General features: G+C 45.0%; 1 protein-coding gene across 1 annotated transcript in view; it reads left to right on the top strand.

Annotated features, from left to right (window-relative positions):
• BLMH (bleomycin hydrolase) overlaps nucleotides 1-16,963 on the top strand; it is a 47,389-nt gene extending 30,426 nt beyond the window's left edge. Inside the window, exon 12 of the mRNA XM_002912304.4 lies at nucleotides 16,020-16,963. Coding sequence (XP_002912350.1) covers nucleotides 16,020-16,171 — 152 coding nt within the window. The 3' untranslated portion in view covers nucleotides 16,172-16,963. The remainder of the gene's footprint in view (nucleotides 1-16,019) is intronic.
• The last annotated feature ends 9,016 nt before the right edge of the window (nucleotides 16,964-25,979 follow it).

Raw genomic sequence — 25,979 nt, forward strand, 5'->3', positions numbered from 1 at the left:
AAAATCTGAGGATCTAGTTTGCCTCCATGATCCCTGTGACCAGCATGTTGTGCCTGAACCCACAGCTGATTCTGAGACCAGCTGGCATTCATTCCAAACCATGCCGACCCTACTAGGCCTCTTTGTACCAGAACCACTTGACCAATGAGAAGGCTGAGTTCCCTTTGCCAGGACGCTTGCTATATAGTATTTGGTGTATTTTCATCTACTGCACTAACTCTTTGGAAAGTCAGAACCTTCTGAGTGGGAGAACAGCATTGGCAAAAACCTTTAGGCATTTATTGGAGTCTCCTTAGAACCTGTGAAGTCCAAATAGCAGAGGAATGCTCTGGTTACCGTTTAGAACTGTTCTGTTCTGACAAATCAAATCCCAGGCAGAAGTCATAAGGAAATTATTATAATTGAGCCAAAAGCTAACAGGTAATATATGAGTTATAGAAAAGTAAAAAATATATATATATAAGCAAAATGAAGAAAATAAAAATTTAAAGTAATCCTATCATCCAGAGATCACCATCGATGAACAGTTTAGGGTATATTCTTGCAAAATTTATTTATTTATTTGAGATTGAGAGAGAGCTTGCGTGAGCACAGGAGCAGTGGGAAGGGGCAGAGGGAGAGGGAGAAGCAGGCTCCCCACTGAGCAGGGAGCCCAACGCCAAGCTCCATCCCAGGACCCTGGGATCTTGATCTGAGCTAAAGGCAGATGCTTAACCAACTGAGCACCCAGGTGCCCCACATCCTTGCAAATTTTTGAGACCATACTTTTTATTTATTTTATTTTATTTTTTTATTTTTTTTTAAAGATTTTATTTATTTATTTGACAGAGATAGAGACAGCCAGCGAGAGAGAGAACACAAGCAGGGGGAGTGGGAGAGGAAGAAGCAGGCTTCCCAGCGGAGGAGCCTGTTGTGGGGCTCAATCCCATAATGCCGGGATCACGCTCTGAGCCGAAGGTAGACGCTTAACAACTGAGCCACCCAGGCGCCCCTTGAGACCATACTTTTTAAAGACAGCTTTTCATAGTAGATAAAAGCCTTTTAAGGGTTTTTTTGTTTTTTTAAGATTTTATTTATTTATTTGAGAGAGAAAAGGAACAGGGGGAAAGGCAGAGGGAGTAGGGGGCCTGCTGAGTAGGGAGCCTGACGTGGGGCTGGATCCTAGGACTCCGGGATCATGACCTGGGCCTAAGGCAGACACTTAACCGACTGAGCCATCCAGGTGCCCCTAAGGTGTGTTTATGCTTTAATCTTGAGGGTTTCAACCCCAGAGTGGCAACCACCATAGAGCACTGGGCGAGCGAGTCCGTGTTCCTGACATTTAGCCGGTGGGTTCTGGCTAGGAAAAATGCAATAAGCACAGCTTCCTAGACTAGCCAGAAGACTGAGAAGAAGTAGTACAGAATCCAGTGAGAGATACCTCAACATTTGGAATCAGACTTCAGCACTCATCCCACCACCAACCAGGAATCAGCCAGAAATTTCCTTACTAAAGAAGAAAAAGAAAATAGAGATCTTAGCAACTCTTTGCCTGTTGCCTGTTTAGATAGTGACTTCCCAACTGTGTTTGTCAGAGCCCTAGGATTTCCAGGGGTAAGAGGTGGAGGAGGAGGGGTGCACAGGTTTGGAGGTGAGCAGATGGGACATCGGTCATTTGTATTTGAAAACTACGGTCTTATAAGAGTCTATTAACCTGAGTTTGTTTTTTTTTGCTTTGTGGTTTCACAGTTATTGGTCAATACTCTAAATACTCTACATGATATTCTCTTATAATTTTTAAACCCTAATTCAATGTGCCATTTTAATTTGTGCTTTCACTTCTTCTTTAAAAGATCAGTTTGCCAGAGGTTTGCTTTTTGGAGTACCTTTTTTTTTTTTTATCATCTCTGTTGTTTCTTTTTTTTTCTTTTTCTTTTTTTTTTTAATTATATTATGTTAGTCACCATATAGTACATCCCTGGTTTTTGATGTAAAGTTCCATGATTCATTAGTTGCGTATAACACCCAGCGCACCATGCAATACATGCCCTCCTTACTACCCATCACCAGCCTATCCCATTCCCCCACCCCCCCTCCCATCTGAAGCCCTCAGTTTGTTTCTCAGAGTCCTGAGTTTTGAACTTGACTTGAGTATGCTGTGATTCAGCAGCACAGGCCGAAACCTGGAAGCCATTTAATTTGTTGTTCTAAGTCTTTCCATCTCCCCATGATGTGATCCTTGGTGGATTTTGGCTGACCATCCCTGGGATCTGCCATGAAACTCGGGCGCTCACTGTTTCTATGTAAACAAATACAAGCACTGCTAGTGCAATTCTGTTCATCTCAGTTGGGTGTGCCCCTTCTGTGATTTCTGCGATTGTTCTGTGGTTATGGGGTGCTTGTTAAATTAACTATTATGAATTAAAGTGCAGTATATTTTTTGGGGCGCCTGGGTGGCACAGCGGTTAAGCGTTTGCCTTCGGCTCAGGGCGTGATCCCGGCGTTATGGGATCGAGCCCCCACGTCAGGCTCCTCCGCTATGAGCCTGCTTCTTCCTCTCCCACTCCCCCTGCTTGTGTTCTCTCTCGCTGGCTGTCTCTATCTCTGTCAAATAAATAAATAAAATCTTTAAAAAAAAAAATAAAAAAAAAAATAAAGTGCAGTATATTTTTTAATTGGTGATTCCTTATATGATCAATTTTATTTTAAGACAAATACACATTGGGATCAATTGGAGAAGGGTAGGAACCTTAACAAACCTAACAGAAAGATTACGATAACTCATGATTAGTTACATCTGCAAATTGGTAGTAGTTAAGAAATGAATGCAAAGGAGTAACTTGTCTTGAATTGGAAGGATTTGCAATTTTTAACATTTTAAAACATAAGAGATTGCTTTAGTGAACCTCTGTAGCTTCTGTTTCATTTTTGGGCTGATTTGGTCCCTGTAATTTGGGTTTGTTATTGTAAATGTTCGTGTTTAAGAAAAGGACTACAGTTACGGTTTAGATGAGCCTGGATCTGTTGGCTTGCATCTGTGATGTTTTTACATCCCTAACAGTCACTCAGTTTATAGATTCGTAGTGTGGTTTTTGTTGTTTTTGTTGGCCTGTCAGTAACCAGTGTTGTGGCTTGACCAGCCCTTGTGGTTTTTATTCTGATTGCAAGATGCCCTTCAGCAATAACCATCGGGAATCTTAGAAAAAATGAGGATTTACTGCTTACAGAACCTGGAAATTACACAGCTCACCTGGGGCCACGCATTGAAGTTGCAGGAAGACAGCATGCACGTCCCTGGAATTCTGCTTTAAAGGGAGTTGAGGGTGGAAGATTAGGGTTTCACAGGTTCACTGCTTATTGGTGATTTTAAAACATAAGAGCAGGACCTTAAAGCATGGGAAGAGAAGAAGCAAGTGGTGGCCTAAATGGTCAGTTATCAAAATCAACTAGGATCTCTAAAACAAAGGGGCCTCAGTGGCGGGGAGGTGGTGTGGCTCTCTATCTAGTCATGTGGCTGGCAATGTGTTTATTTGAGATAGCCATCTTTGCAGTGGGTGCCTTGGCAATCAAAGCTTAAGTCAAGCACTCGCATTACAAAAAAGAAAGAAAAACAGCTCTCAGGGTTTACACTATGTGGTTATATCCATTTAGGAGAGAATAAATGCGTATTAATATTAAGTCAGGCAGATGCTGTTCTGTGTAGTGTGAGTTACTGTCTTTATTACTTTGAGCCTAAATACCTACTCTTTTTTTGTTTTAGATTTATTTATTAGAGAATTTGAGAGCTCAAGAGAGCAGGGAGGAAGGGCAGAGGGAGAGGGAGAGAAACCCCCAAGCAGACTCTGTGCCAAGTGCAGAGCTGACGTGGGGCTCAATCCCGCAACCCCAAGGTCACGACCCCAGCTGAAACCAAGAGTCAGAAGCTTAACCAACTGTGCCACCAAGGCGCACCCCTAAATACCTACTCTAAAGAGGATTCTGGACCACTTTGTTAATCTTTTTCCCATTCAACTGTACTTCTTTACTACTACTCAATAGAAGTTTTGTTTTTGCTGATTTACTAATACCGTTATGTTGAGAGAGCTGAGGTCTTGATTCCTGTGATCTGCCTGTAATCCTTGGTGAAATCTTCAGCTATCTAGTTAAGATTAAACTAACTTTTTTTGTTGTTCTTGAATAACTGAGCAAAGCATTTCAGTAGAGAACTGAAAGATATGAGCCAAGGGGGGGTAGGGAATAGTTCATTCAAAGCCAAAATAAATTATTTTCATGTATGTCTTAGTAATATTTTGGTGGGGAGGGGCAAAGGGAAAGGGAGAGAGAATGTGAAGCAAGCTTCACATCCAGCATGGAGCCCAACGTGGGGCTTGGGGCTCGATCTCATGACCCTGAGATCATGACTTGAGCCAAAATCAAGAGTTTGACGCTTAACTGACTGAGCCACCCAGGCACCCCTTAGCAATGTTCCTTTTTACTTAACAGGAAGGAAGGAAAGAAAACATGATCTCACTTAATTAGCACACTTGGCCTGACCTTAGGAGAGTACATGTAGTATGTTGTTATGCTAACGATATGTGCTCACCACAGCGAGGCCCTCCTGTCAGTCATCCTGGTGGGCACTGGCCAGCATGCACGAGGCAGAACCTCTGTGCTCTTTCAGGGGACAAAACACTCTTGAGCAGCATTGCCGGGGTTTTGTTTCTGTAGATAACATTGTTAACAGTTTGTTACTATTCTCTTTGGGACTTTTGCCTGTTAAGATTGATGGTTCCTGAGAACGCTGTGTTGATAATACAAGCTAGATATAAACACAGCAGAGATACTTAGGCATGCAGCCCTTGCCCTCTGCCCAGTCCTGGCTTTGGTCTTCCGCATTCCATTGGTCATGTTCATGGCCTTTCTTGCACAGAGATGACTAAGTAAATCAAATAACCTGTTTACCAAAATGGAAAAAAGTACCTTCTGACCCCAAGAGACATAAAAGGAGAAATTAATTCTTGTCTTACTGGGCCCATTGGGTTACTTTCTGTTGGTGAATTCAAGTATTCTTAGTCAGCTGGACTGAAAGTTGAATGCATATCTAACATATTGTATTAACAACATGGCTTTCTTTTTTCACCTGCTTCTTAAAATACTTGGCTGTACATTTTGTACATTTATGGATCATATCAGAAATGGAGGGGCGCCTGGCTGGTTCAGTCAATAAGAGCTCTGACTCTTGATCTCGGGGTTGTGAGTTTAAGCCCCACATTAGATGCAGAGATTGCTTTAAAAAAAAAAATAAAAATCTTTTAAAAAATGGATTTCACAATTGGATGAGGGAACAGACCTTGGGACTTGTTACATTGTCTTTCATTTTGAAAAGTTGGTAGGCTTGTTAGAGTAAAATAGTTTGTAAAACATTTAAGAATTTAAAATAGAGGAAATAACCTTTAGTGCTTCTCTCTCTTCATCAGAAATTCACTTGAAAAGAGCATACTCTTTCAACCAAAATAACTGGCAGGTCATCTAGTTAATAGGTGATGGAACCAGAATTATAATCCAGACAGCCTGTTTTCTTTCTTTTTTTTTTTTTTTAAGATTTTATTTATTTATTTGACAGAGATAGAGACAGACAGCGAGAGAGGGAACACAAGCAAAGGGGAGTGGGAGAGGAAGAAGCAGGCTCATAGCAGAAGCCTGATGTGGGGCTCAATCCCATAACACCGGGATCACGCCCTGAGCTGAAGGCAGACGCTTAACCGCTGTGCCACCCAGGCGCCCCTAGAGCCTGTTTTCTTAACCACGAAACTGTGCTTCCTCTCAGCTTCTCTGTTCTAGTAGCATCTAGTCCATTCTTTGGTGATCAGAAACTAGTGGTGGAGGGAACATGTAAAACTATGAAGGATCTGGAGACCTCATATAAATGCCCCATGCCAGGAGAAGGGGCTTGTGGAGCACCATTTATAGCCAGAAATCTGAAGAAGGAGGGAGGGAGGGAGGATCTGGTGAAGGTTTATGTTCAAATATAGCACATTGTGAGTTGGGCAAGTAAAAAACTATAACCACCTATTAGTTCCCAGAATTATTGTGTCCATGCTGCTTTATGTTTTTTTTTTTCTTTAACTTCCTATCATGGATAATTTCAAGCATATATAAAGTAAACAGAATGTATCAAGGAACTCCCATCTGCCCATCACCCAGCTTCAATAATTATCTAATTCTGACGTGCATATAACAAAGTGTTTCTGATAGTCAATAAATTGAATTCTTGGATGGTCTTCCTAATGAACCAATCTTATTATGGAACTTTATTTCTTTATGATTGGTTCACTTAATCATGAGATGTATTCAAGTTTTAAAGTCTGGCACAGCAGAACTCTGAACATGGAATTATAACAAAGTTCTTCATGTTCATTTAGTCTAGTTTCTTAAATGCTAGATAATATAACCTTTAAGTGAGGGTAGGGAGGGTATTATTTTCTAAATCTGTAGTGGTCACTGAAAGAAAATATTTTTCTTTCTTTTTTTTTTTTTTTAAGATTTTATTTTTTTAAGTAATCTCTACACCCAACGTGGGGCTTGAACTCACAACCCCAAGAATAAGAGTTGTATGCTGTAACAACTGAGCCAGCCAGGTGCCCCAGAAAATACTTCTTTGAAAAATTTTGTCTCTCTTAGTTTTTATTTTGAACCAAAATTAGTTTTTCATTTTTCAAATTGCTTTTGTGCCTTTCAAATACATGAACATTTAAAATTGTTTTTAACCCACATTCTTCATCTTTTCTTACAAATAGCCTTTCTGTTCCTTATTTCATTTTAGTGAAATTTCCAGACTTCTTCCTAAAAGAGAGTGTCTTGATTTCCATCAAAGAGACTTTGGCATATTAGAGATTAATCTGGAAAGAAGTGTATATGGCTGATTCAGATTATATCTGGACTTCTGCTGCTTCCTGAAAACTTGCCTTACCAGCCAAACTACCCCATAGGATTTTGAAGACAGTATGTCCAAAGCTAGGCAAAAAAGTCATCACATCCTTCATCTAATGTATATTGTGGAACCAGGAGATCAGCTACTTTCTTGATTATAGATCCTGGACAGTAATTTAACTCTCTGTACTTTCACATTTCTCTATCAGTAACATGGATAATTTCTGTTTCCCTATGAGGGCCTACTGTTTGTGCATAGCCATCCAGTGAAATAATGTGTGAAAGCGTTTTTCAAACTGTATGCTACAACATAACTCTGGAGAGTTCATGAGTATTCCATATTTCTGTCAGACGTACTCAGTATCTATAGTTCATATTATCTTTATAAGAATTCAAAATTTGCTGATGTGTTTGTATTTATTTTTCCTCATGGCATCGAGGTAGAGTAACTCAGGATATGAGCGTGGGTGATTATACCCGTGTTGTATGCGAAAAAACTAAAACTTATTGAGAGGTTTTGACTTACTTGGGTTGCACTGTGTCAGAGATAGAACTGGGATTCAGATTTCTTTTTTTTAAGATTATTTGAGAGAGAGAGAGAGTGCGCACATGCAAGTTGGGGGAGGGGCAAAGGGAGAGACTCTCAGGCACACTCCCCAAGCCTGTCGCAGGGCTTCATCCCACGACCCATGAGATCATGACCTGAGCCAAAACCAAGAGTGGGACACTTAACCACCTGAGCCATGAGCCACCCAGGCTCCCCAGGATTCAGGTTTCGTAATTTGACAGAGACAGCTTCCCTAAAAATGTATATTACCTACAAAAGATAATGTAGTATTTGCAAATCTGAGATTCAGTTTTGTAATTCTAGCACAAATAATGCAAATTATAGGTAATATTGAGCTGAATGTACTGAAATAAGAGAAAATTATATGAGCTAAAACCAGAGGCTTCTGACTTTCTGGAAAGGGGCAAGGTACAAATTTGTTATGTCACCTCAGGGTTTTCATGTCTCTACCAGCTTGGGAAAAGTGCTGCTGTTACCAACTCTGATTTTCAGAGTTCTTTCAAAGGGATTTCTCGCCCTCCATCATTATTAACCAAAGAGCCTGCATGACTCGGGCTAAAAATTAGTGCATATGAGTGGACCAGAACAAGCATGCGCTCTGAGGTTGACTGCTGCTTCCTTACTAAAGTGTGTGACTAGGAAAGGCTACCGTTTGTGAGAGGGGACACACTATGGCAGAGTAGCTCCTTTTGACCTGTAACCGGGCCTCAGTTTCAGGGACAGATCTCCTCACGTTCGCGTAGAGTTTTGTGTGTGTATTTGCTTTCTCCTGTGGAGAGGATCTACTGTTTGCAATCCTCCTGTGTCCAGGATGTATTTGCACTGGTTTGAGAAGGATAAACGGGAAGCACCGGATCTGGAGCCGGACCGCCTGGGTTCTGGCAGTCCCACCTGTTGGCTGTATGACCTTGGTCGTGGTATTTAACCTGCAAAACCTGTATGTCCCTGATCTATGAAATAGGGGTAGTAATTGTACCTCCCTCGTAGGGTTGTTGTGAGAACCATGCCAGGCATATAAGAAGTGCTCGAAAATACTAGCTGTCATCGTTACCGTTGCTGTTACCTGTGGACAAATGAAGGCAGAACAAGAAGGCCCCTTAAGCGTTCTCTTCTAGAGGAGGGCTGTGTCACTTGCCCACACCTCCAGTTTCAGATCTCTAAGAATTCAGGATCGTAGGGTGACCATTTTGCTACATCACCAGTTTACCGGGTGGATGGCTCGTCACACGGGCTTAGTTTCGTGAGAGAAAGCAGTGGCGGTGAATAAACCTAGTGCTGAGGAAAAACCATTAGCAATAGCATCACCTCACATTTATTGATGGGATGCATGGGACCGTGCACAGAGCATGGTGGAATGAATGTCGGACCCTCCAAGGAATTTATACTTATTCACCAGGGACCCGGGAAGGGGACTTGCAGAGGGCTGTGATGTGACAGAAGTGGCATTCGTGGTGTGCTCCTCAGACTGTAAGATACAGGGTAAGAAGACCCAGCAAGGGAAAAGAAAAGACGATTTCTCCAAGTAGGCAGATGACAGAGAAAGAGAAAGAACTGGAGAGGCCCCTCCATGGGGAGACGCTAGGATGACACTGAAGCTGAGGTCGGGGAGGGGTTAGCAAGAAGTCAGGGGCCTTTATGGCGTCAGGGAGAACTTGGTGAGTAGTGCTGCAGCCAGGTAGTCAGAAAACGAGTCAAGGGAAAAGGCTTTGGGGCAGGTTTCAGAAAGAGAATGGAAGCCCAGCTGTCCTATTGTACCGCATCGGCAGCAGTACTAATCCTTCCAATGCTAGGTGCAGTGAGGAGACAGGAGGATTGAAGCTGGGACAGTTGAGCTTGTAACTCTTGCTTCGTATATAGTATTTGTAATTTATTATAAGAATGAGTAAGTAAAACATAAACACAAGAATAAGTGCAAAATAGTGTAGGGGATAAATTGCAAGGTAGATGGTGAGTGATCGGAACTGTGAAGGCTCCTTAGTGAGTCCTCAAGAGGGAGTGGAGTTTTAGGAAAGGTCGTGACGTTTTTGGAAAGGAAGTGGGAGGCCAGCCAGAGAAAAGGTGGCTGAAAAGAAGGTAGCGCTTGGCATGTGCAGCATGCTTCAGGTAGGTCTGAGGAAGGAGGCCAAGAAATAGTGTGAGCTTTTGAGGAGATCAAAAAGCAAGCTTTGCCTGAAACAGGAGTAGTGACAGTTTTGGGGTCAGAGAGAAGTCATTTGGGTTTCAGCAGGAAAATAGCCTGTTGGATGACATCTGAATCTTTCCTCTCCTGTCCATTGTTAGAGACCTGGCCAGACCTGTGTGTGTTCTCAGGCTTGTCTGGCTCATGCTTACTGGTCCAGGGACAGGAGAAATCTCAACGGTTGGCACGGTGCCTTCTCTCCTCAGCACAGAGGCAGATAGGCTTCTTCTGGGCTCCCTAGCAGAGGACACTTCCTCAGAAGCACATGCTTCTGCTCACTGAACTTGGTTGTGATTTGAGGGTTTAAAAAAAAATACAACCCATAAACCAAAACAACCCTGTTTCCCTACCGTATTTTTCACTCTGCAAGTTCTCTAGCTTTTGTTTCTGTTAAAAAGACACAGGTAATATCAAGCTTTAAGAGTATCTCTTATCAGCGAAAGGTTCAAGAACATGAATGTGTCCCCACCATACAGCCAGACTTTTGGGTTACTCTGGAGGAAAAAGAAGCCTCGTCTCAGATCACTGTCCAATGTCTGTCTCATAAATGGTGCTTTTGGTTCCCTTTCTCTTTTTTTAACATCCAGCCCAGCCTGTCTCTGTCTTCTAAATACATGCACCCGGAACACGTGACATCTCTTTGATTTAAAGATATAAAACTGGGCACCTGGCATGACCTTCCATGTGGAATGTGTGAGCAGGTGGAGCTGGTGCCAACCGGGTGCCTGAACCAGATTACGCGCTGTTACTTGTTGCCTCGGCCGTAGCTGCCAAGTCTCTGAGCGCTCTGTAGGAGGAAGCTGAGCCCCGTGGAAAAGACTGAATTTAAGACCTAGGTTTGAATACGGGCTACATGGCTTTAGACAATGCATACCAACCCTTCCTGCTTTGTAGTGTTGTTGCAGGATTAAAATTAAAACAAGGAGAGTGGATGTGAAATTACGTTGTGAAATGGAGCTCCCTGCAGATTTATGTGTATGCTTTTGTTTCGCTTTGCTTCCTAAAGTATAATTCCTTTAATAAATAATAAAATCACATTATCCCAAAATCAAATTATAAGAAAGCATATAAAGAGAAATCTTGTTTCCATCTCTGCCACTCCCTTCCCCTCTTTCAGGTTGCCACTGCTGTTAGTTTCTGTTTTCGGTTTTCAGTGTGGTTTAGTGCATCAGAGGCAACACGCCGTATCACCCTGCTCTGCCTCTTGCTTTCACTTCACCCAACAGCATGTCTTGGAGGCATTTCATATCAGTGTGTTTCCGTATCGGGACAGCTTCATTATTTTCCATTGTCTGGATGTACCATAGTTTATTCAACCAGTTCCCTTACTAATGGAACTTGGGGTATTTCCAGTCTTTTGCTATTACAAACAATATTGCAGTGAATTAACATATGCACAATGCTTAGAGCAGTGCCTAGCATATGGCAAGTGCTAAACGAGTATTAGTTACTGTGCCTAAATACATAGTATGTCCATGCAAGTACTGTATGTCTATAGGATAAAATCCCAGGAATGGCATTAGTGATGGGATAAATGCATTTGCAAGTTTTGTAGATACTGCCAGATTCCATTTCAAAGGGATTGTGTCATTTTGTACATTTGCAACATACTCTGTAGAAATGTAAGGTATTGGGGCGCTTGGGTGGCTCAGTTGGTTAAGCATCGGCCTTGGGCTCAGGTCATGATCCCAGAGTCCTGGGATGAGCCCCGCGTTGGGCTCCCTGCTTAGCAGGGAGCCTGCTTGTCCTTCTCCCTCTGCCTGCCACTCCCCTGCTTCTGCTTGCGTGCCCTCTCATGCACACACTCTCTTATCAAATAAATAAAAATAAAATCTTTTAAGAAAAAAAAATTAAAGTTTGAGAATAGGTTGAGATCGTTTCGGCCGCAAGACCTCTAATCATTCGCTTTACCGGATAAAACAGCGTGGGTTCGTGTGCGAGAGCGCCAGCTATCCTGAAGAAAAGAAAATTAAACAGATAATTAAGGATATGTACAAAGATTTAGTTGCAAAAATATTTATAGCAGTGTTGTTTCTCAGCATGAGAAACAAGCCAGACTTCCTCAGTAGGGGATTGATTAAATTCGTTTTGCCTTACTCATCCAAATTCAGCACTTAAAAGTTGTGATGTAGTTAGTTGTGTTCCCTAAATTAATATGGAAAGTACCACAGCCTGTGTGGTCCTTTGTAGTAAAGAGCATGTGTGATGTCTCGTTTTATGAAATGTATAGAGTCTACGCGCAGAAGCTTTATTATAAAGGCTTGCGTGTAAAATCCGAACAGGGCTTATCTCAAACGGTGGGATTGTAGGCGGTTCTTAAATTTATATTTCTCTTCTCCTGCGTCTCATCTACCTCTTCCTCTTCCTCCTCATTTTCTTCCCTTCATCTTCCTCCTCTTCCCGTGTTTCCAAAATCTGTTAAAACGAGTGTTAATTATTTGGGTAATCTTTAGGATTGGGAGTCAAAAACCAATATAAGAATTCAGAAGTTTTGAGGAGAAAATCAGCCCTGTTGAATAAAAATCATTTTGTTTATTTTTGGTAAGGGTTTTTCACCTGCATATCTGGATTCATAACATAGTTGTAATTATGTAATATGTATCATTTTTATATACTTCACTTTTATCGCTTAAATGTTTTCCATGTTGCTACATGGTCTTTGCAACTTCATTTTAAATGACTGGCTAATGTTCTGTGAAATAGTTTCCGGTATTTATGAGGACGTTGGAAATATGAGACAAATGCCAGTGAGATTTTTGCTTTCCTTTCTTGGAGGCTTTCTTCAGCCTTGAGTTATTACCATCAGGTGAACGATTGGCAGTGACTTAATGAGGCCTCGAGGGTCCAGCCTCCTTAGGTCCATGCTGCCAGACACATCCATCAGAGCAGAACAGAAACTTGATTTTGTCACACCTTTTTCAAAAATAGCCCCCCAAAACCACCCCCCATTAACCACAAATCATTTGTTAGTGAGGTAAAATACCTCCTAGAAGACAGATCGCAAAAAATAGAAAACATATCTAATTCATAAATGGTAATGTATTTATCACCTTAATCAAGTCTGAAAGGTTGAAATGTTAGATCTCTGGTAGAATTTCAGAAAACTGTTTTCAGTTAAAGACCTTCTTCCCTTTAAACTAACCTATTCAGTGGTATTCGGTTTGAGTGAATTTGGCCTAATCAGTCTAGAGTTGTATCAACAGACACTGTTTTTCCCTTTACAGACCAACACTACCCTCTCTCTTAACAAATACAGAAACATTGGCGGTTTTTTTGAGGGACTATTCGCTTATTTTATTTCTTTCTCATTGCATGTAAACAACACTTTTAAGCAAAATGTGATTTCACCTTAGTTCTTAAATCTGTTTCCTTAAGTATAACCTTGGGCTCCTTGTTGCAGATTTTTCTTTCTCCTTTTTCCCTGGGGAGTGCCTCTTCCTAGTGGCCAAAGTGCTTAAGGGCTAGAAGCCGCAACTTTCTTCAAATCAGAATAGCCACTTTAAACCTACCTGAAAAAATAAAAAAATAAACTTGCCTGAATGGGCACTTTGCTGCTCCCTTACACAGCACTCACTCTGGTTTCAGACATGCTGATCCTGATCTCAAACTCCCAAGACACATGGGGTACAACAGTTACAGCAGCCCCAAGTTCCTTATCTGCTCAGGGTGCAATTACCTGGCCGCCACCTAGACTGTGAGGTGTTTGTGGGCCCCCAAAGAACTCATATCCTGAAGAGAGAGACTAATCAAGGCAGGTCCTCTGGGTAGGGACACTGAGAGGGTGGATTGCGATTGATAGGAGTTTTAATTTGTGAGGACTGAATCTGATCTGCTTTTGGAACAAGATAGTGTACATGTACTTATTGTCCATTTTCTCTGCGCATTCTTTGGAGACTCATTTGATTGTGTGATGATAGTATTGTCATAAGGACACAGAACTTTATTATATGACTCTGCCTCTGTCCTTCACCTGCCTCACTGTCCAAAGCTACTCTGGGGATTTATTTAGCTTGCATTATGGGAAGGGGAAGGATGACTAATGTTTCAAATGGTATGGTGTTTAGTAGTCTGGTTTCCTGCCCACTGAAAGCCCCTCTTGGGGAAGGCAGATAAGGAGTTTCTCAGGAAGCAGTGACTTAGGATGCAGCAAGAAATGGTACTGGTTGGCCCTTCCTCTGCCCGAGTTGATAGTTGGTATCAGTTGACAGGACTGTCTATCCGTTGAGAGAACTTGGCGGCGGTGCAGGCCAGGTCCTCGACTGACACAAGCAGAGCCAGGGACTTTGGAGTATTTAATCAAAGCAGGAACCAGAAGCAGCCCAGGCTACCGCGTTGGTTGGTCTGTGCTCCCCTTGCCTGTACCTGCGGCTGAGAAAAGGAGCCGGGGATCAGGAGGCAGGCATCCGTGGACAGAGATGCGTTCCCTTACCTGACTTGGAGGGAGCCCTTGAGCACTTCTCCAGGGCGTTTTCTTGTGCCGATAGACATCCTGTGCCACATCCGGGGGAGCTGTCCTTGGCTTCTGTCAGAGGTGAAGAGAATTGGGCCCAGGAGACCTCACCAAAACAGTTGTGTTTTCATGTTAAATAATGTCCTCTGTGACACCATTTAGTTTACACAGTTAGACTTGCCATCATGTTGCATTTTAATTACTTAAATCGGTCTTGCCTTTGGGGCAGCGGTTGGCAAAGTATGCTCTCAGGAACCCTGTGGGTCCCTGGGGCCCCTTTTAGGGGGGTTGCAAGGTCTTCCCTTCAACAACATATCCGTGTGAGGCCAGATTTTACTTCCTCTCCTTCAGCCAGAGCAACAGATTGCGACAGATTGAAGACGGAGCAGATACAAGAATTCATCTGTCTTCTGTGAAGCCAGACATTAAATTGTAAAACAAAGCCATTTTTCTAACTAAAGTTTATTTTATCTTGGAGAATGTAATGTTTTTTTTTTTCCTAAAAATATATTATTTCTATTCACTTTTTTTTTTTTAATTCTTATGAGTTAGTATTTTTAACTTTGTTTTAATTTCTAATACGATAAGTATCAGTAGGTGTTACCACATAAACAACTTTTTGGCATCCCCGATCATTTTAAGAATATCCTGGGGCCTAGAAGTCTGAGAACTGCCGCACTGGAGGGCCGCCTCGGGAGAAATAGCTGCTTCTCCTTCCTCTTGGTCCCCTGTAGTGAGAAATGATATAGCACAGAAATCAATTTGAACAAACGCTTCGAGAGAAAAATGGCTCAAGTGTCTAGTACAGAACAGGTACCATATATGGTAAGATGGGGGTGATGATGGTGGTGGCGATGGTGATGATTGCTAGTTCCTATGAGTCCTTGGATGTGTGGGTGCACGTCGTACCCCTGTGTGGATTCACATTTTTGTGCTCTGTGCGCTCTCCTTGGCCAATTCTTGTTCTAAATACACACACTTTAGTCTCTCACTTTAATTTTGCTCTCTATATTATCAGTGGCTCAAGTGAAACATTTTTCCCTATTTAGGTTTGTCGGAAGTACGTTCCTGAAGGGGAATTTTTGTCCTAGTGGAGATACAGGTTAATCTTCCTAATAGGAAAAGGCAGGCTTCTAAGATGGATAGATGATTGCTGGCACCACATTTTCTCTCAGCTGAGCTCTCAACCTGGGGCGTTCATACAGTTCTACCCCTGGAGAGATCCGTGAGCCCTGGGGCCTTACTGAGGAAAAGAGGTCAAGATGCTGTCTCGGTCTCCCAGTTCTGCCTGATGTTCCCACAGATTTCCCACTAGGAAAGCAAAGACTGCGTTGTCGTTTGACTCACACAGGATCATCTGCAAATAAGGAGCTACCTGGGAATGATGACCCAGCCCCACCGGCTTTCCCCTAGCAGCTGAGCTGCCTGCAGGACTTGACAGTAGAGGGGAAGGTCGGAGAGGAGCCAGTGATGCTGAGAAGGTGGGCAGGGTAGGGAGGGAACTAGTGTGCTTGCCTGTCTGATCCTAGAGATCAGTGCCCTTGAGGTGGGCTGTAGGAACAAGAAGCCTTTCCACCTGTCTTCTAGGGTTCCGCACTCATCTTCAGCCCACCCAGCCTGGGCATTGAAACAGCACAGGGTCTGCTAACGGTCTTAGGTCCGAGGCCCGGGTCTGAACCTCACCTGTGTGACCGGGGCATGTCCCTTAGTTACTCTGAGCCCCAGTTTTCTGACTGATGAAATTCTAGCCATGCCTGTCCTGTCTGCTTCACAGAATTGTTGGTAAGACTTAGGTGAAGTGAGGTTCTAGATGGGAAAGCTGAAAAGTGTGTGCAAATACAAGTTCTGTGAAAAGCTGCTTTATAGGGCCGGGGGGGCTTCTGCTCTTCACCCCTCGCCCTCTGCATTCATGAGGCTTCTGTTCTATTCTCCAGGTTACCTGTGCATGACAGATGAGTGGTTCTCTGAATACGTCTACGAAGTGGTGGTGGACAGGAAGCATGTCCCTGAAGAGGTGCTAGCTGTGTTAGAGCAGGAGCCCATTGTCCTGCCAGCCTGGGACCCCATGGGGGCGTTGGCCGACTGATGCTGCCTCCAGCTCTTCCCTCCTCCTCCAGGACCTGAAGTAGCTGCAAAGGACAGATCCAAGGACTGAAGCCAAAGTTACATGGGTTCCCACGGGGCACAGACTCTTGGATTTCTCCTCCAGGAACCTCTTTGGAGAAGTGTGCTTTATGATGAAACAAAATATTCTTAAAGGGAAGGATCAGGTCACACTATGTACTCTCCTCATCTCCAACACCTCAGGATCTCTTAGCATTTTAATCAGATGTCATTGTTTGTCTTAACTCTGTCAAAAAGGTCTGGTTTAGTGTCTTTTAATAAGACAGGAAAGGATGAGCAATTGAAGAATACGGAGAGAAAACGGACCTGACGCCCGTTGTTTCTAGAGTAGAGTTGGGGGAGGGTTGTCCTAAGATTTGAGCTTTCAAACTGCATGCTGCCTGACAGTATCACTGTCCTTCCTACATGGCAGTCACTGAATTCAGTTTTTTCAAGGTCATTTAATGTGCCTCTGCTAGCCCAGGAATGGGAGGTTGATCACGTCTGACATGATTCCTTCCTGTTGTTTGGAACTGTGGGGGAGCACAGCTCTACTTGAGTCAGGGGTAAGTAGAGGCTTAGAAAAAGATGAGTATGAGAACAGCCAAAACCTTATCATGGTCTGAATTATAATCCTTAGGGGGAGCTCCTGCCCAATGGTGTAACTTCTGCCTCTGGAATTGGGAGTTGGGTGGGCAAGAAAAGGTGATACCATTCTTTCTGACAACTAGATGGTGCTGAGAAGCTTTTGAATAAAACACTTTGCTAAATCAGAGTAAGTGACTTTTTTGATCTATCTAAGAGTTTCTTTAGCAACAAAGGAAAGCAACCAGATGACTCATATTCCTCAAAATGGAGAAACAGTAAGATTGTTCAGGGCTTCCCTGCCACACCTTCTCTGTGGTATAGACGACCCTTCCCAGCCGGTGCTGACCGTCACTGGCTTCCGCAGAGGATGGCCAAGCACCACGCCTAAGAGAGCTTGTGTCCCTGCCACTTAGCCGTGTTTTCATCGAGATCCGGGGTCTCTACAAGAGTAAGAAATGAAGCTTTGTTGGGCCCAGCCTTGGAATTGGCTGGAGAGTATGTGTCTTACTGAGACTGGGTCTCCCTTTCACTGAAAGCAAATAAATACACCCTCTTAATCAACATTTCCATCAGTGCCTGAGCCCCCCGACCTTTCTGGCTTTCCTAGAATCTTCTCAGTCCAGTCTGGGGATATTGTCTGTCATAGCACTTTCCAAGATAACATTAGATAAAGGCTCAAGCTTTTTTTAGATTTTTTTTTTTTTTTTTTGACAGAGACAGAGACAGCCAGCGAGAGAGGGGAACACAAGCAGGGGGAGTGGGAGAGGAAGAAGCAGGCTCACAGCGGAGGAGCCTGATGTGGGGCTTGATCCCATAACACCGGGATCACGCCCTGAGCCAAAGGCAGACGCTTAACCGCTGTGCCACCCGGGCGCCCCTAAAGGCTCAAGCTTTAATCGAAGTGTTTACAATATTGTTGTAAACCCTTGCTGTTCCAAGCAAGATAAACCCATTTCTAGGCACATCATAGCAAAGCCCTAGAACAGATCTTAAAAGCATCCAGGAACACAGATTATTCCCTCCAAAGAAAAGAGTTAGATTGACAGCTTCTCATCAGCAACTATGTAAGCAAGAAGATGGTGAAATATATCTTCTGTGAGCCTAGAATTCTATACTCAATGAAACCGTCTTTCAAGGGTGAAGTAAAATACACTTTCAGTCAAACAGAAGGGAAGTGATCCAGTATGGGACATCTGAAATGTGATAAAAACGTGCATCATCTAAACAAAAAGTGCCTGTAGGTAAGTCTAATAGGGTTCAAAGAAAGGTGAAACTAAAATACATGAAAGTAGATAACGATAATTAGGGAGGTGATTGGACGAAACATATTCTTTGTCATTCAGGAGGAAGATAAATATATCGATTAACTTTAGACCTTGGTATGTTAATATATCCTAAAATTTTCTAGATGAACTACTAAAAAATAAGCAGGATATGGTTTCCAAGCAAGAATATAATCAATCCATGAAAAGGCAAGATGGTGAGAGAGAAAAAATGCAAGACAAATAGAGTGTCCAAAATAAGACAGATAAATGTAAATGTGTCTAATAATTACAATATATAAATGTTCCTGAAAAAAGACAAATTGTCAAAATGGAGGGTTTTTTGTTTTTGTTAAGATTTTATTTATTAGAGCATGAGCAGGGGGAGGGGCAGAGGTAGAGGGAGAAGCAGACTCCCCATTGAGTGGGGAACCCAAAGCAGGACTCAATCCCAGGACCCCGAGATCATGACCTGAGCCGAAGGCAGCCGCTTAACCGACTAAACCACCCAGGAGACCTTCAAACTGGAGTTTTAAAAGCAACTCAGCCATAGCTAATTACAAGAGACATCAGCAACCTGGATATAAAAAAGATGGCAAAGATATATCAGGCAGATACTAACCAAAATTAATCTGGTGTTGGCTATACTAATAATCAGCAAAATTAGGGCTACTCTGAATAACCAAAGAGACTGATGCTAGGGTATGTTATTCACAGCCTCCCCGGAGCTGTGCAACGCAGTGACCCTGGAAATAGGCTTTAAAATAAAAAGCATTACTAGAGATAGAACCACTGCATAATTGTATGTTTACTTGGTTCTCCAGAAAAATATAAAGATACTGAATTATAAATTAGTATGTGCCTAGTAACTTCAAAGTGTATAAAACAAAAACATAATTATATGGAAAAATACTCCAATGTCATAATGGAAGATTTTAACGTACTTACCAATTGTTGATAGATCAAGCAACCAAAAACTCAAGTATATAAAAGATTGAAGCATTTAGTAAGTTTGGTAAAACGGACATCTGTAGGACACGGCATCTAATAACTGCGTGTTCTTCCTGAGCACGCAGGGAACTTTCTCAAAAATTGGCCATATATATATTGGGGAGTAGAGTCAAGCTCAACAAATTTCCAAACGATTAAGTTGGAAACTAAAATTAAGAGCTAACTAGAAAGCTCCTATATGTTTAGAAATTAACTCATAGGTCCAAGAAGAAATCACAAAGGAAATTTAACCTGAACAATGATAAAAAAAAAATGCTACATATTCAAAATGACAGGTACAGCTAAAACTACATACATTTTATAGCCTTCAGATTTTATTAGAATGGAAGAAAGACTGAAAATTGAGCTAACATCGATGTCAAGAAATTAGAACTGCAAAATAAACCTAAAGAAAGGAGAAGGAAATAAAATGCATGTGCAGAAATTAAAGATAGGATCAACAAAGCCATAAGTTGGTTCTTTAAAAAAATGAAGTAAATTAGCAGATCTTGACAAGACTAATTAAAACACATACACAAATTAAAAGGAGGATACTATTATAGGTACTGCAGATATTTGAAAACTGGAAGACACACTTCACTTTGTTAAATGATGCGCTTAGAAGACCTAAATCCACAATGTCCAGAGCAACAGAAGAGAAGCAATACACCAGAAAGCAGACAGAGGCATTGAGAGATTCAACAGAGCTGAAAAAATTGAATCCTCAGCCAATGGTGGAGACAGCCAGTGCTGAGCAAACCAATTTACGTTGCATAATCCAAATATGGCAGCTCCAGATAGCCATTAAGGGAACTGGGAGCGAAAGGAGGGTTACTGGAGGGTTGAATGTCTGTTAGATCCCCTCCCTACTTTGGGCAGCTGGGTGACTGTCCCACCCCTGCCAATCAAGATTTATTCTCAAGAGAGAAAAACAGTTTGTGGTCTGGAGGTCAGAAACAGAGCTGAGGATGAAAGTACCATCAGAGGATTGAGTATTCACATTCCGAATGTTCTCTGCCATCTTGTGCTCCTAGAACTCATGCCCGGCAGGGGCTCGCAGTGGCTCAGTCAGGTAAGCATCCATCAAGAGATGGTTCCAACTCAGGTCGTGATCTCTGGATCTCTGTCAGGCCCTGCGCTCAGTGCAGTCTGCTTGTTCCTCTCCCTCTGCTCCTCCCCCCTCCCCTGCTCTCTCTCTCTCTCATAAATAAATAAAATTTAAAAAAAAAAAAAAGAGCTCTAGTGCCCAGGAGATTGGAAATCTCTGGGGAATCTTGATTAGCCCAAAAGGAAAGACGTAAAGAACTATTTTATGGCATAAAGCATTATTCTATGAGACTGGCATAACTGTTGAGGATAGTAAGAGAAAAAATTACATGTAAATCATACCCATAAACATAGATGCAAAAGTCCCAGAACAAATTATAAACCAATTCCACAATATGTAAAAAATAATCTTCACAACCAAATATTTAATAAAAGCTATTTCTCAAATAAAATTAGGGTCAAGCGGGGAGAGACAACCACACATGTGTCTTCTCTGCTGAAGATAAAGGGAAATGGGTCAAAGGTTTAGCCAGAGACGTGAATCGGGGGGCCTTGCTGATATGTGGGGGACTGCTGAGTGCAGGAATAGGAAGGTGTGGCGGGGAGCCCTCTGATACTCTGACCCCTAGAAAGTCCTTGCCAGCCTGGGTGACTCTGGAGACGTGGAGAGTCATGCTGATCTCACACATCCAAGAAACCAGGACCTGATAATGCGACGTGCCTTCCGGATGCGGTCATGGCCCCATGTGCTTGCTCCAGCTTGTCCTTAAAGAGCAGCTTGGCTCTAATTTGCTGCTGGCAGCTCCAGGGCCCTTGCGCTCTAACGAATTCCTTCAGTTGTGCAGTGTGTGCCGGCGTGGCTCTGACCACAGCCACAGTCACTGATTAAGCTGGACTTCGTTAAGTAACTCCAGATAAGCATTCCCGTGCTTAGGAGAACTTGTTGGAACTGTTGTTGCCCTTCATGACGCTGACTCTTCCTCCCCGGAGTCTATGATACAATTTGATTGAAAACTAGGAATGAANGAGGGGAGGGGAGCGGGGGTGGGCAGAGGGAGAGGGAGAGAATCTTCAGCACGCTTCATGCCCAGCATGGATCCGGTCCGTCTCACAACCCGGAGATCATGATCTGAGCCAAAACCAGGAGTCAGACGCTTAACCAACTAAGTCACCCAGGCGCCCCTTGTCGCCCTTTTCGAATTCCGCGTTACCGCAAAGGGAAAGGGAGAAAGGGAGGGAGGGAATGTTCAGTTCGCACCAGCCGCAGTTACTTGGGAATGGGACCAACCGTGAAGACAGGAGACGCCCCGCACTCCTCTCTCTTGGTACAGCTTGAATGCTAATTGTTCTCTCTTTCACTTTGCTTACCCTTCTAGAAAAGTTGGAGTTCCGTAACTTCTCTTGAAGTGGATGGAGGGCTCTTGGGAACCATCTCTCAGGCATGACATGTTTTGTTGTTTTTTGTGGGGTTTTTTTTTTTTTTTTTGGTCTTATTTTTAAAAATCAGCTGCAGTTCAGAAGAATAGGGCAAATGAGGCAGGGTGGGCTTCTGGTAGAAAGTACCAGAGTGTGCTTGACTTAGAGTTGTTGGCCTCCCTGCATCTCCCCTGGCTGGGGACCTTAGAGGTTACCTCGTCCAAACTTGTCCAACACGGTTAAGAAATCCTTGGAATTTTACTTGGAATATTCAGCGACCGGAGCCCTCAGCCTCCTCCCTTGCGGCCTCTGCCCACCTCTGCAGACTCAACTTCCTCACTTCCCTTCTTGTTCTTTCTAGTCCTGTCAACTCTTCTCTTCCGATTTTGTCCCTCAAGACGCACCACGCTCGCTCCCACCTCCTTGCCATTCCTCTTCCTAAAGCTCTTCCCTCAGGTCTTTGCATGGCTGGCTTCTCGGGGTCGTGGCGCCATGTCAAGGCCACCCTGAGCACCTTCCCTGCACAGCCAGCCTCCCTTCCCCGCTGCCTCTACACTTCCATGCCTGTCCCTCTCTGCTGTGATCAGGGCCTACTTTCTTCACAGCGCTCACCACTCTCTGAAATGCTCCTATTTCTTTATATGCTTGTGTGTTTCCCCCAAAGTCGATACTCCCTGTCAGCTCCCCAAGGACAGGGGCTTTGTCTCGCTCACTGCTGTGTCCCCAGGCAGGGCTCATGGTAAATACTGATTGGCTGACTGACTGAAAATGCCCTATATTCTGACAGCTATATGCAATTAAAAGCTTATACATAGATCTGAAGTCTGCTTTCCTATCCAACCTGCTCAACAAGGACAAGCAGCAGGAGAACAAAGTCTCTGTGATCTTCATTTCAGTGCTTCACAGAAAGGTCTAGACTCCACGAAGGTGACTTACTTGAGGAGAGTAGAAACAAGAGGGAAAACCCACAAAGTTTTATGTCACTTTTCTCACTGCTTGTACCTTTCTCCTTTCAAATCAGCCCAGCACCGTGGGAGAGCGCAGGGCATTTGGACCAGATAGCTGGTTTTGCCACTTGGGGTCTGTGTAACCGTGGACAAGTTCCTGAACCCCTTTGAGCCTGAGTCTCCATACCACTTTTATTGAGAAATCACTATTAAGTGTATTAAATATGAAAACTCACAGCTTGAGAAGGAGGAAAACTGTCATTTATTTTTAAAAACACTTATAGCAAAATACAGCCAAAGAGTCCACACTGCATGTTACCCATAAAGTAGGAAAAGGACAAAAGACAATGTGTAGAACGAGTCTGGTCAATGCTCCATAAATGGTAGCTTTTATTTTATTATTTTTAAAGATCTTATTTATTTATTTGAAAGAGAAAGAGAGCACAATCCGGGGGGGTGGGTAGAGGGGCAGGGGCAGAGGGAGAAGAAGAAACAGGCTCCCCGCTGAGGAGGGGACTCAATCCCAGGACCCCGGGATCATGACCCGAGCCAAAGGCAGCCACTTAATGGACTGAGCCACACCCCAAATGGTAGCTTTTATTAGTGACCAGTCTCACAGAGCTTCCCCGACACACCCAGTACTGTGCTGGGCCCTCTAGGGTCCAAACAATTCCCTCCTCTCTAGGAGTTTATCATTCTGCTGGGAAAGTAAGATGTCTATACGTGAGCCAGTGGGAAAAGAAGGTGGCTTTATATGAGTGAGGTCTTCTAGTAAGTGCCCTCCAGTTGCAAAAGCGCTGGGACTGGAGAAGGGGAGAAATGCTGACTGGTTTTAAACTAGCTGCTAACCACAGTGACCACAGACCTCAGCGAGGGTGGCGGATGAGGGCGTCGGGCTTACCAAGAAGAGATGAAGGGGAACCCTCCCTATACACAGAGGCCCAAGTTATCCTCAGGTGCCTAGAAGGGAAGAAAAGCCAAAGAGAGGGCGAGTGTTTTATAATCTTAAACCGGCAAAGGAAAACTGGCAGGAGGACCTCAGGGTCTGGAAGCACAAGACAGGCATTATTCTAAGAATAATTCTGGCCCTCTTGAGCCCATCCCCAGCGAAGCCCTCTCGACTCACAGCATCCTCGCTAGGAAATTGGCGCAAATGTCTGCCCCCTTCCTAAGGGGACAGACGCTATTACGGTGGCGCCGGGTAACTTGGCCCCACTTGGGAAGTAAATGTGTGAATCACGTGAGATGGAGCTGCGCCCCTGGGAGCGCCTCCAGGTTCTGCTGTGGGAAGGCTGGGGCTCCCAGGAGGTCTTCCTGCCTTCCGCCTTCCCTCGGCTTTTTTCTTCCTTCTTTCTTTTCTCCTCCTCCTCCTTGTCCCTCTTCTTCCTCACTTGGCTATACTTAGGTTTCGATACGCATTATCAGCCTTCCCCTACCCAGCAAACCGAGTAGCCCCTGTTCTGTGCGTTGCTTTTCCCCCTCACTTAGCAGTCTTGTGACCCTCCCCAAAGGAGCCCAGAGAAACGGCCTTCCTCTTCCCAACAGCGGTGCGGTGCCCGTCGTCGCATGCGCCGGGGTTTACCCAGGGCCCTGGTTTTAACAGCAGGGAGAGCAAAGAGCATTTCGGGGCTGTCCCCGGCCCCGCGCACGTGCGCGGGGCCTGCTGGTGTCGGGCTCTGGGGCGAGGGGCGGCGCACGCGGAGGAAAGGTGCGCGGGCTCTGCGGACCAGGGGCGCGCACACAGGCCCGTGGGGGCCCTACCTGGGGCTCCGGGCTGCTCCCGGCTTCCACTTCTCTGCCAAGGTCGGAGGTGACAAACCAGCTCCCCTGGAAACGTGGCCCTAGCTCCGGGTGTTTACAGGCAGAGGAGGGAATTCTGTAGGAAGGAAGGAAAAATCAGAAATCCGGGTTCAAAGATACTACAGCTAGAGCCCGGGGCCGTCACGATGGCTGTCGGACCTGGAGGAGGAGGGCTGGTTTGTCCAAGGCAGGGGGCTCCCCAGGAACGGGGCCGAAGGGGCCAGGAAAGGTGGCCAAAGCGTCTCGCTCAACCCCATGCCTGCCCCAGCCCTGGCCCGTGCCCTCCTGGCACTCCCGCTGCGGCTGCCCCTCCCAGGCCCTTTCCTCGTTTCTTCTGGATCCAGGACTCCGGATCCAGGGCGGGCTGCCGCAGGGGAACGCGGACCCGGCCCTCTGAGGGGATGAGCACCGGCCTCCCAGGGGCAGCAGATCCTGCCCTCGAGGTGCCCGACTCTGCCTGTGGCTAAGCGTGGTGAACAGTGTCGCCCAAACTTTGTCACCTCCCTGGCAAACTGAGGGGTGGGCTGCTTTGGAAGGGATGGCGCAGGCAGACACTGCCAGGGCTGGGAATGCTGAGGAAAGGCCCAGAAGAAGGGTGGGCCTTGTCTTCCATTATTGTGTTAAACAGAATGGAGGCAGGACAGACGGATGGCCCCAGGACTTCTGGAGGGACAGGTTTGGCCTTATAGGGTTTTTCCTGGTCTGGCTCCACAAGGGAACGGTTTGCTGGGCCTCGAGACACCCAGAACGTGGGTGCCTATGTGTGGTGAGGTCTCTCCTTCTGCAGAGGCTAGAGCTGGTGGAACTGAGAGAAATGATTACTGAACCACAGTCACCCAGCAGGGCTCTTCACCTGGTCGCGGTCACCGAGGTTCGGCCAGGTTCAGGGCATCTTCGACAGCCCCATGGCCTTCCTCACCCACCAGCCTAGTTGCTGGGCCTCACAGGTTCTCCTGGTTTCTGACTTCCACCTCCTCCCTGTGTGTACCTTGCGTTCTGAGGACCCCGGTGCCTCCAGCGCCCCCGCTCCCCTGCTGCACCTCTAGCCCAAGGGCAGCAGCTGCAGGATCCTTCTGGAACCGCTGCTTTCCCTGCGCCTCTCCAGCTCCGGGCTCCCTGCTGCTGCCCACGTCCAGCACAGCCCTTCGGCCTGGCTCTGGAGGGCAGGGCTTGCGTCTTTCTCCGCCTGGCACAGAGCAGGTGTCCCGGGCATGAAGGAGCTATGATGGACATGGACAACTGGCCAGGGTGCAGGGCTGCCCTTGCTTGGCAGTAGACAATGACATCCGTCCACCCCCCCCATGTGGATGGAGGATGGGCAGTCAGACCGGGGATCTTCGAGAGGGAGAGAGTCAGCTGCTGGAGATGACTGGGCAGTTGTGGCAATGACAGAGAGGCACGATGGAGAAGGGTTGGCTTTAGGGAGGAGAGAGGGGCTGGATTCATGGAAGTGATGGTGGGGCAGCTGAGGCTAAGTGGTGTGTGTAGGGTGGCACCCTTGGGGACAAGACAAAGAGAAAGCACATGTTTAGAGAGAAGATGGACCGTCGGGGGTAACTTTTTGTGGACTCCGCCAGGGAGGCAGTAAGGAGAGAGGAAAGGCTCCAGTCTCCGTGAGCAGTGCCCCCTTAGCCAGGGAGCAAGAGGAGAGAGGACTGGCCTGGGTGGTCCGAGGCCAAAGAGAGAGGATGGGGAAGCCTCCCTCGGGAGGAGAGGTGGGCCATGCACCTGTCAGGCTCCT

This window comes from Ailuropoda melanoleuca, chromosome 13, assembly GCF_002007445.2.
Source record: "Ailuropoda melanoleuca isolate Jingjing chromosome 13, ASM200744v2, whole genome shotgun sequence".
NCBI lineage: Eukaryota > Metazoa > Chordata > Mammalia > Carnivora > Ursidae > Ailuropoda > Ailuropoda melanoleuca.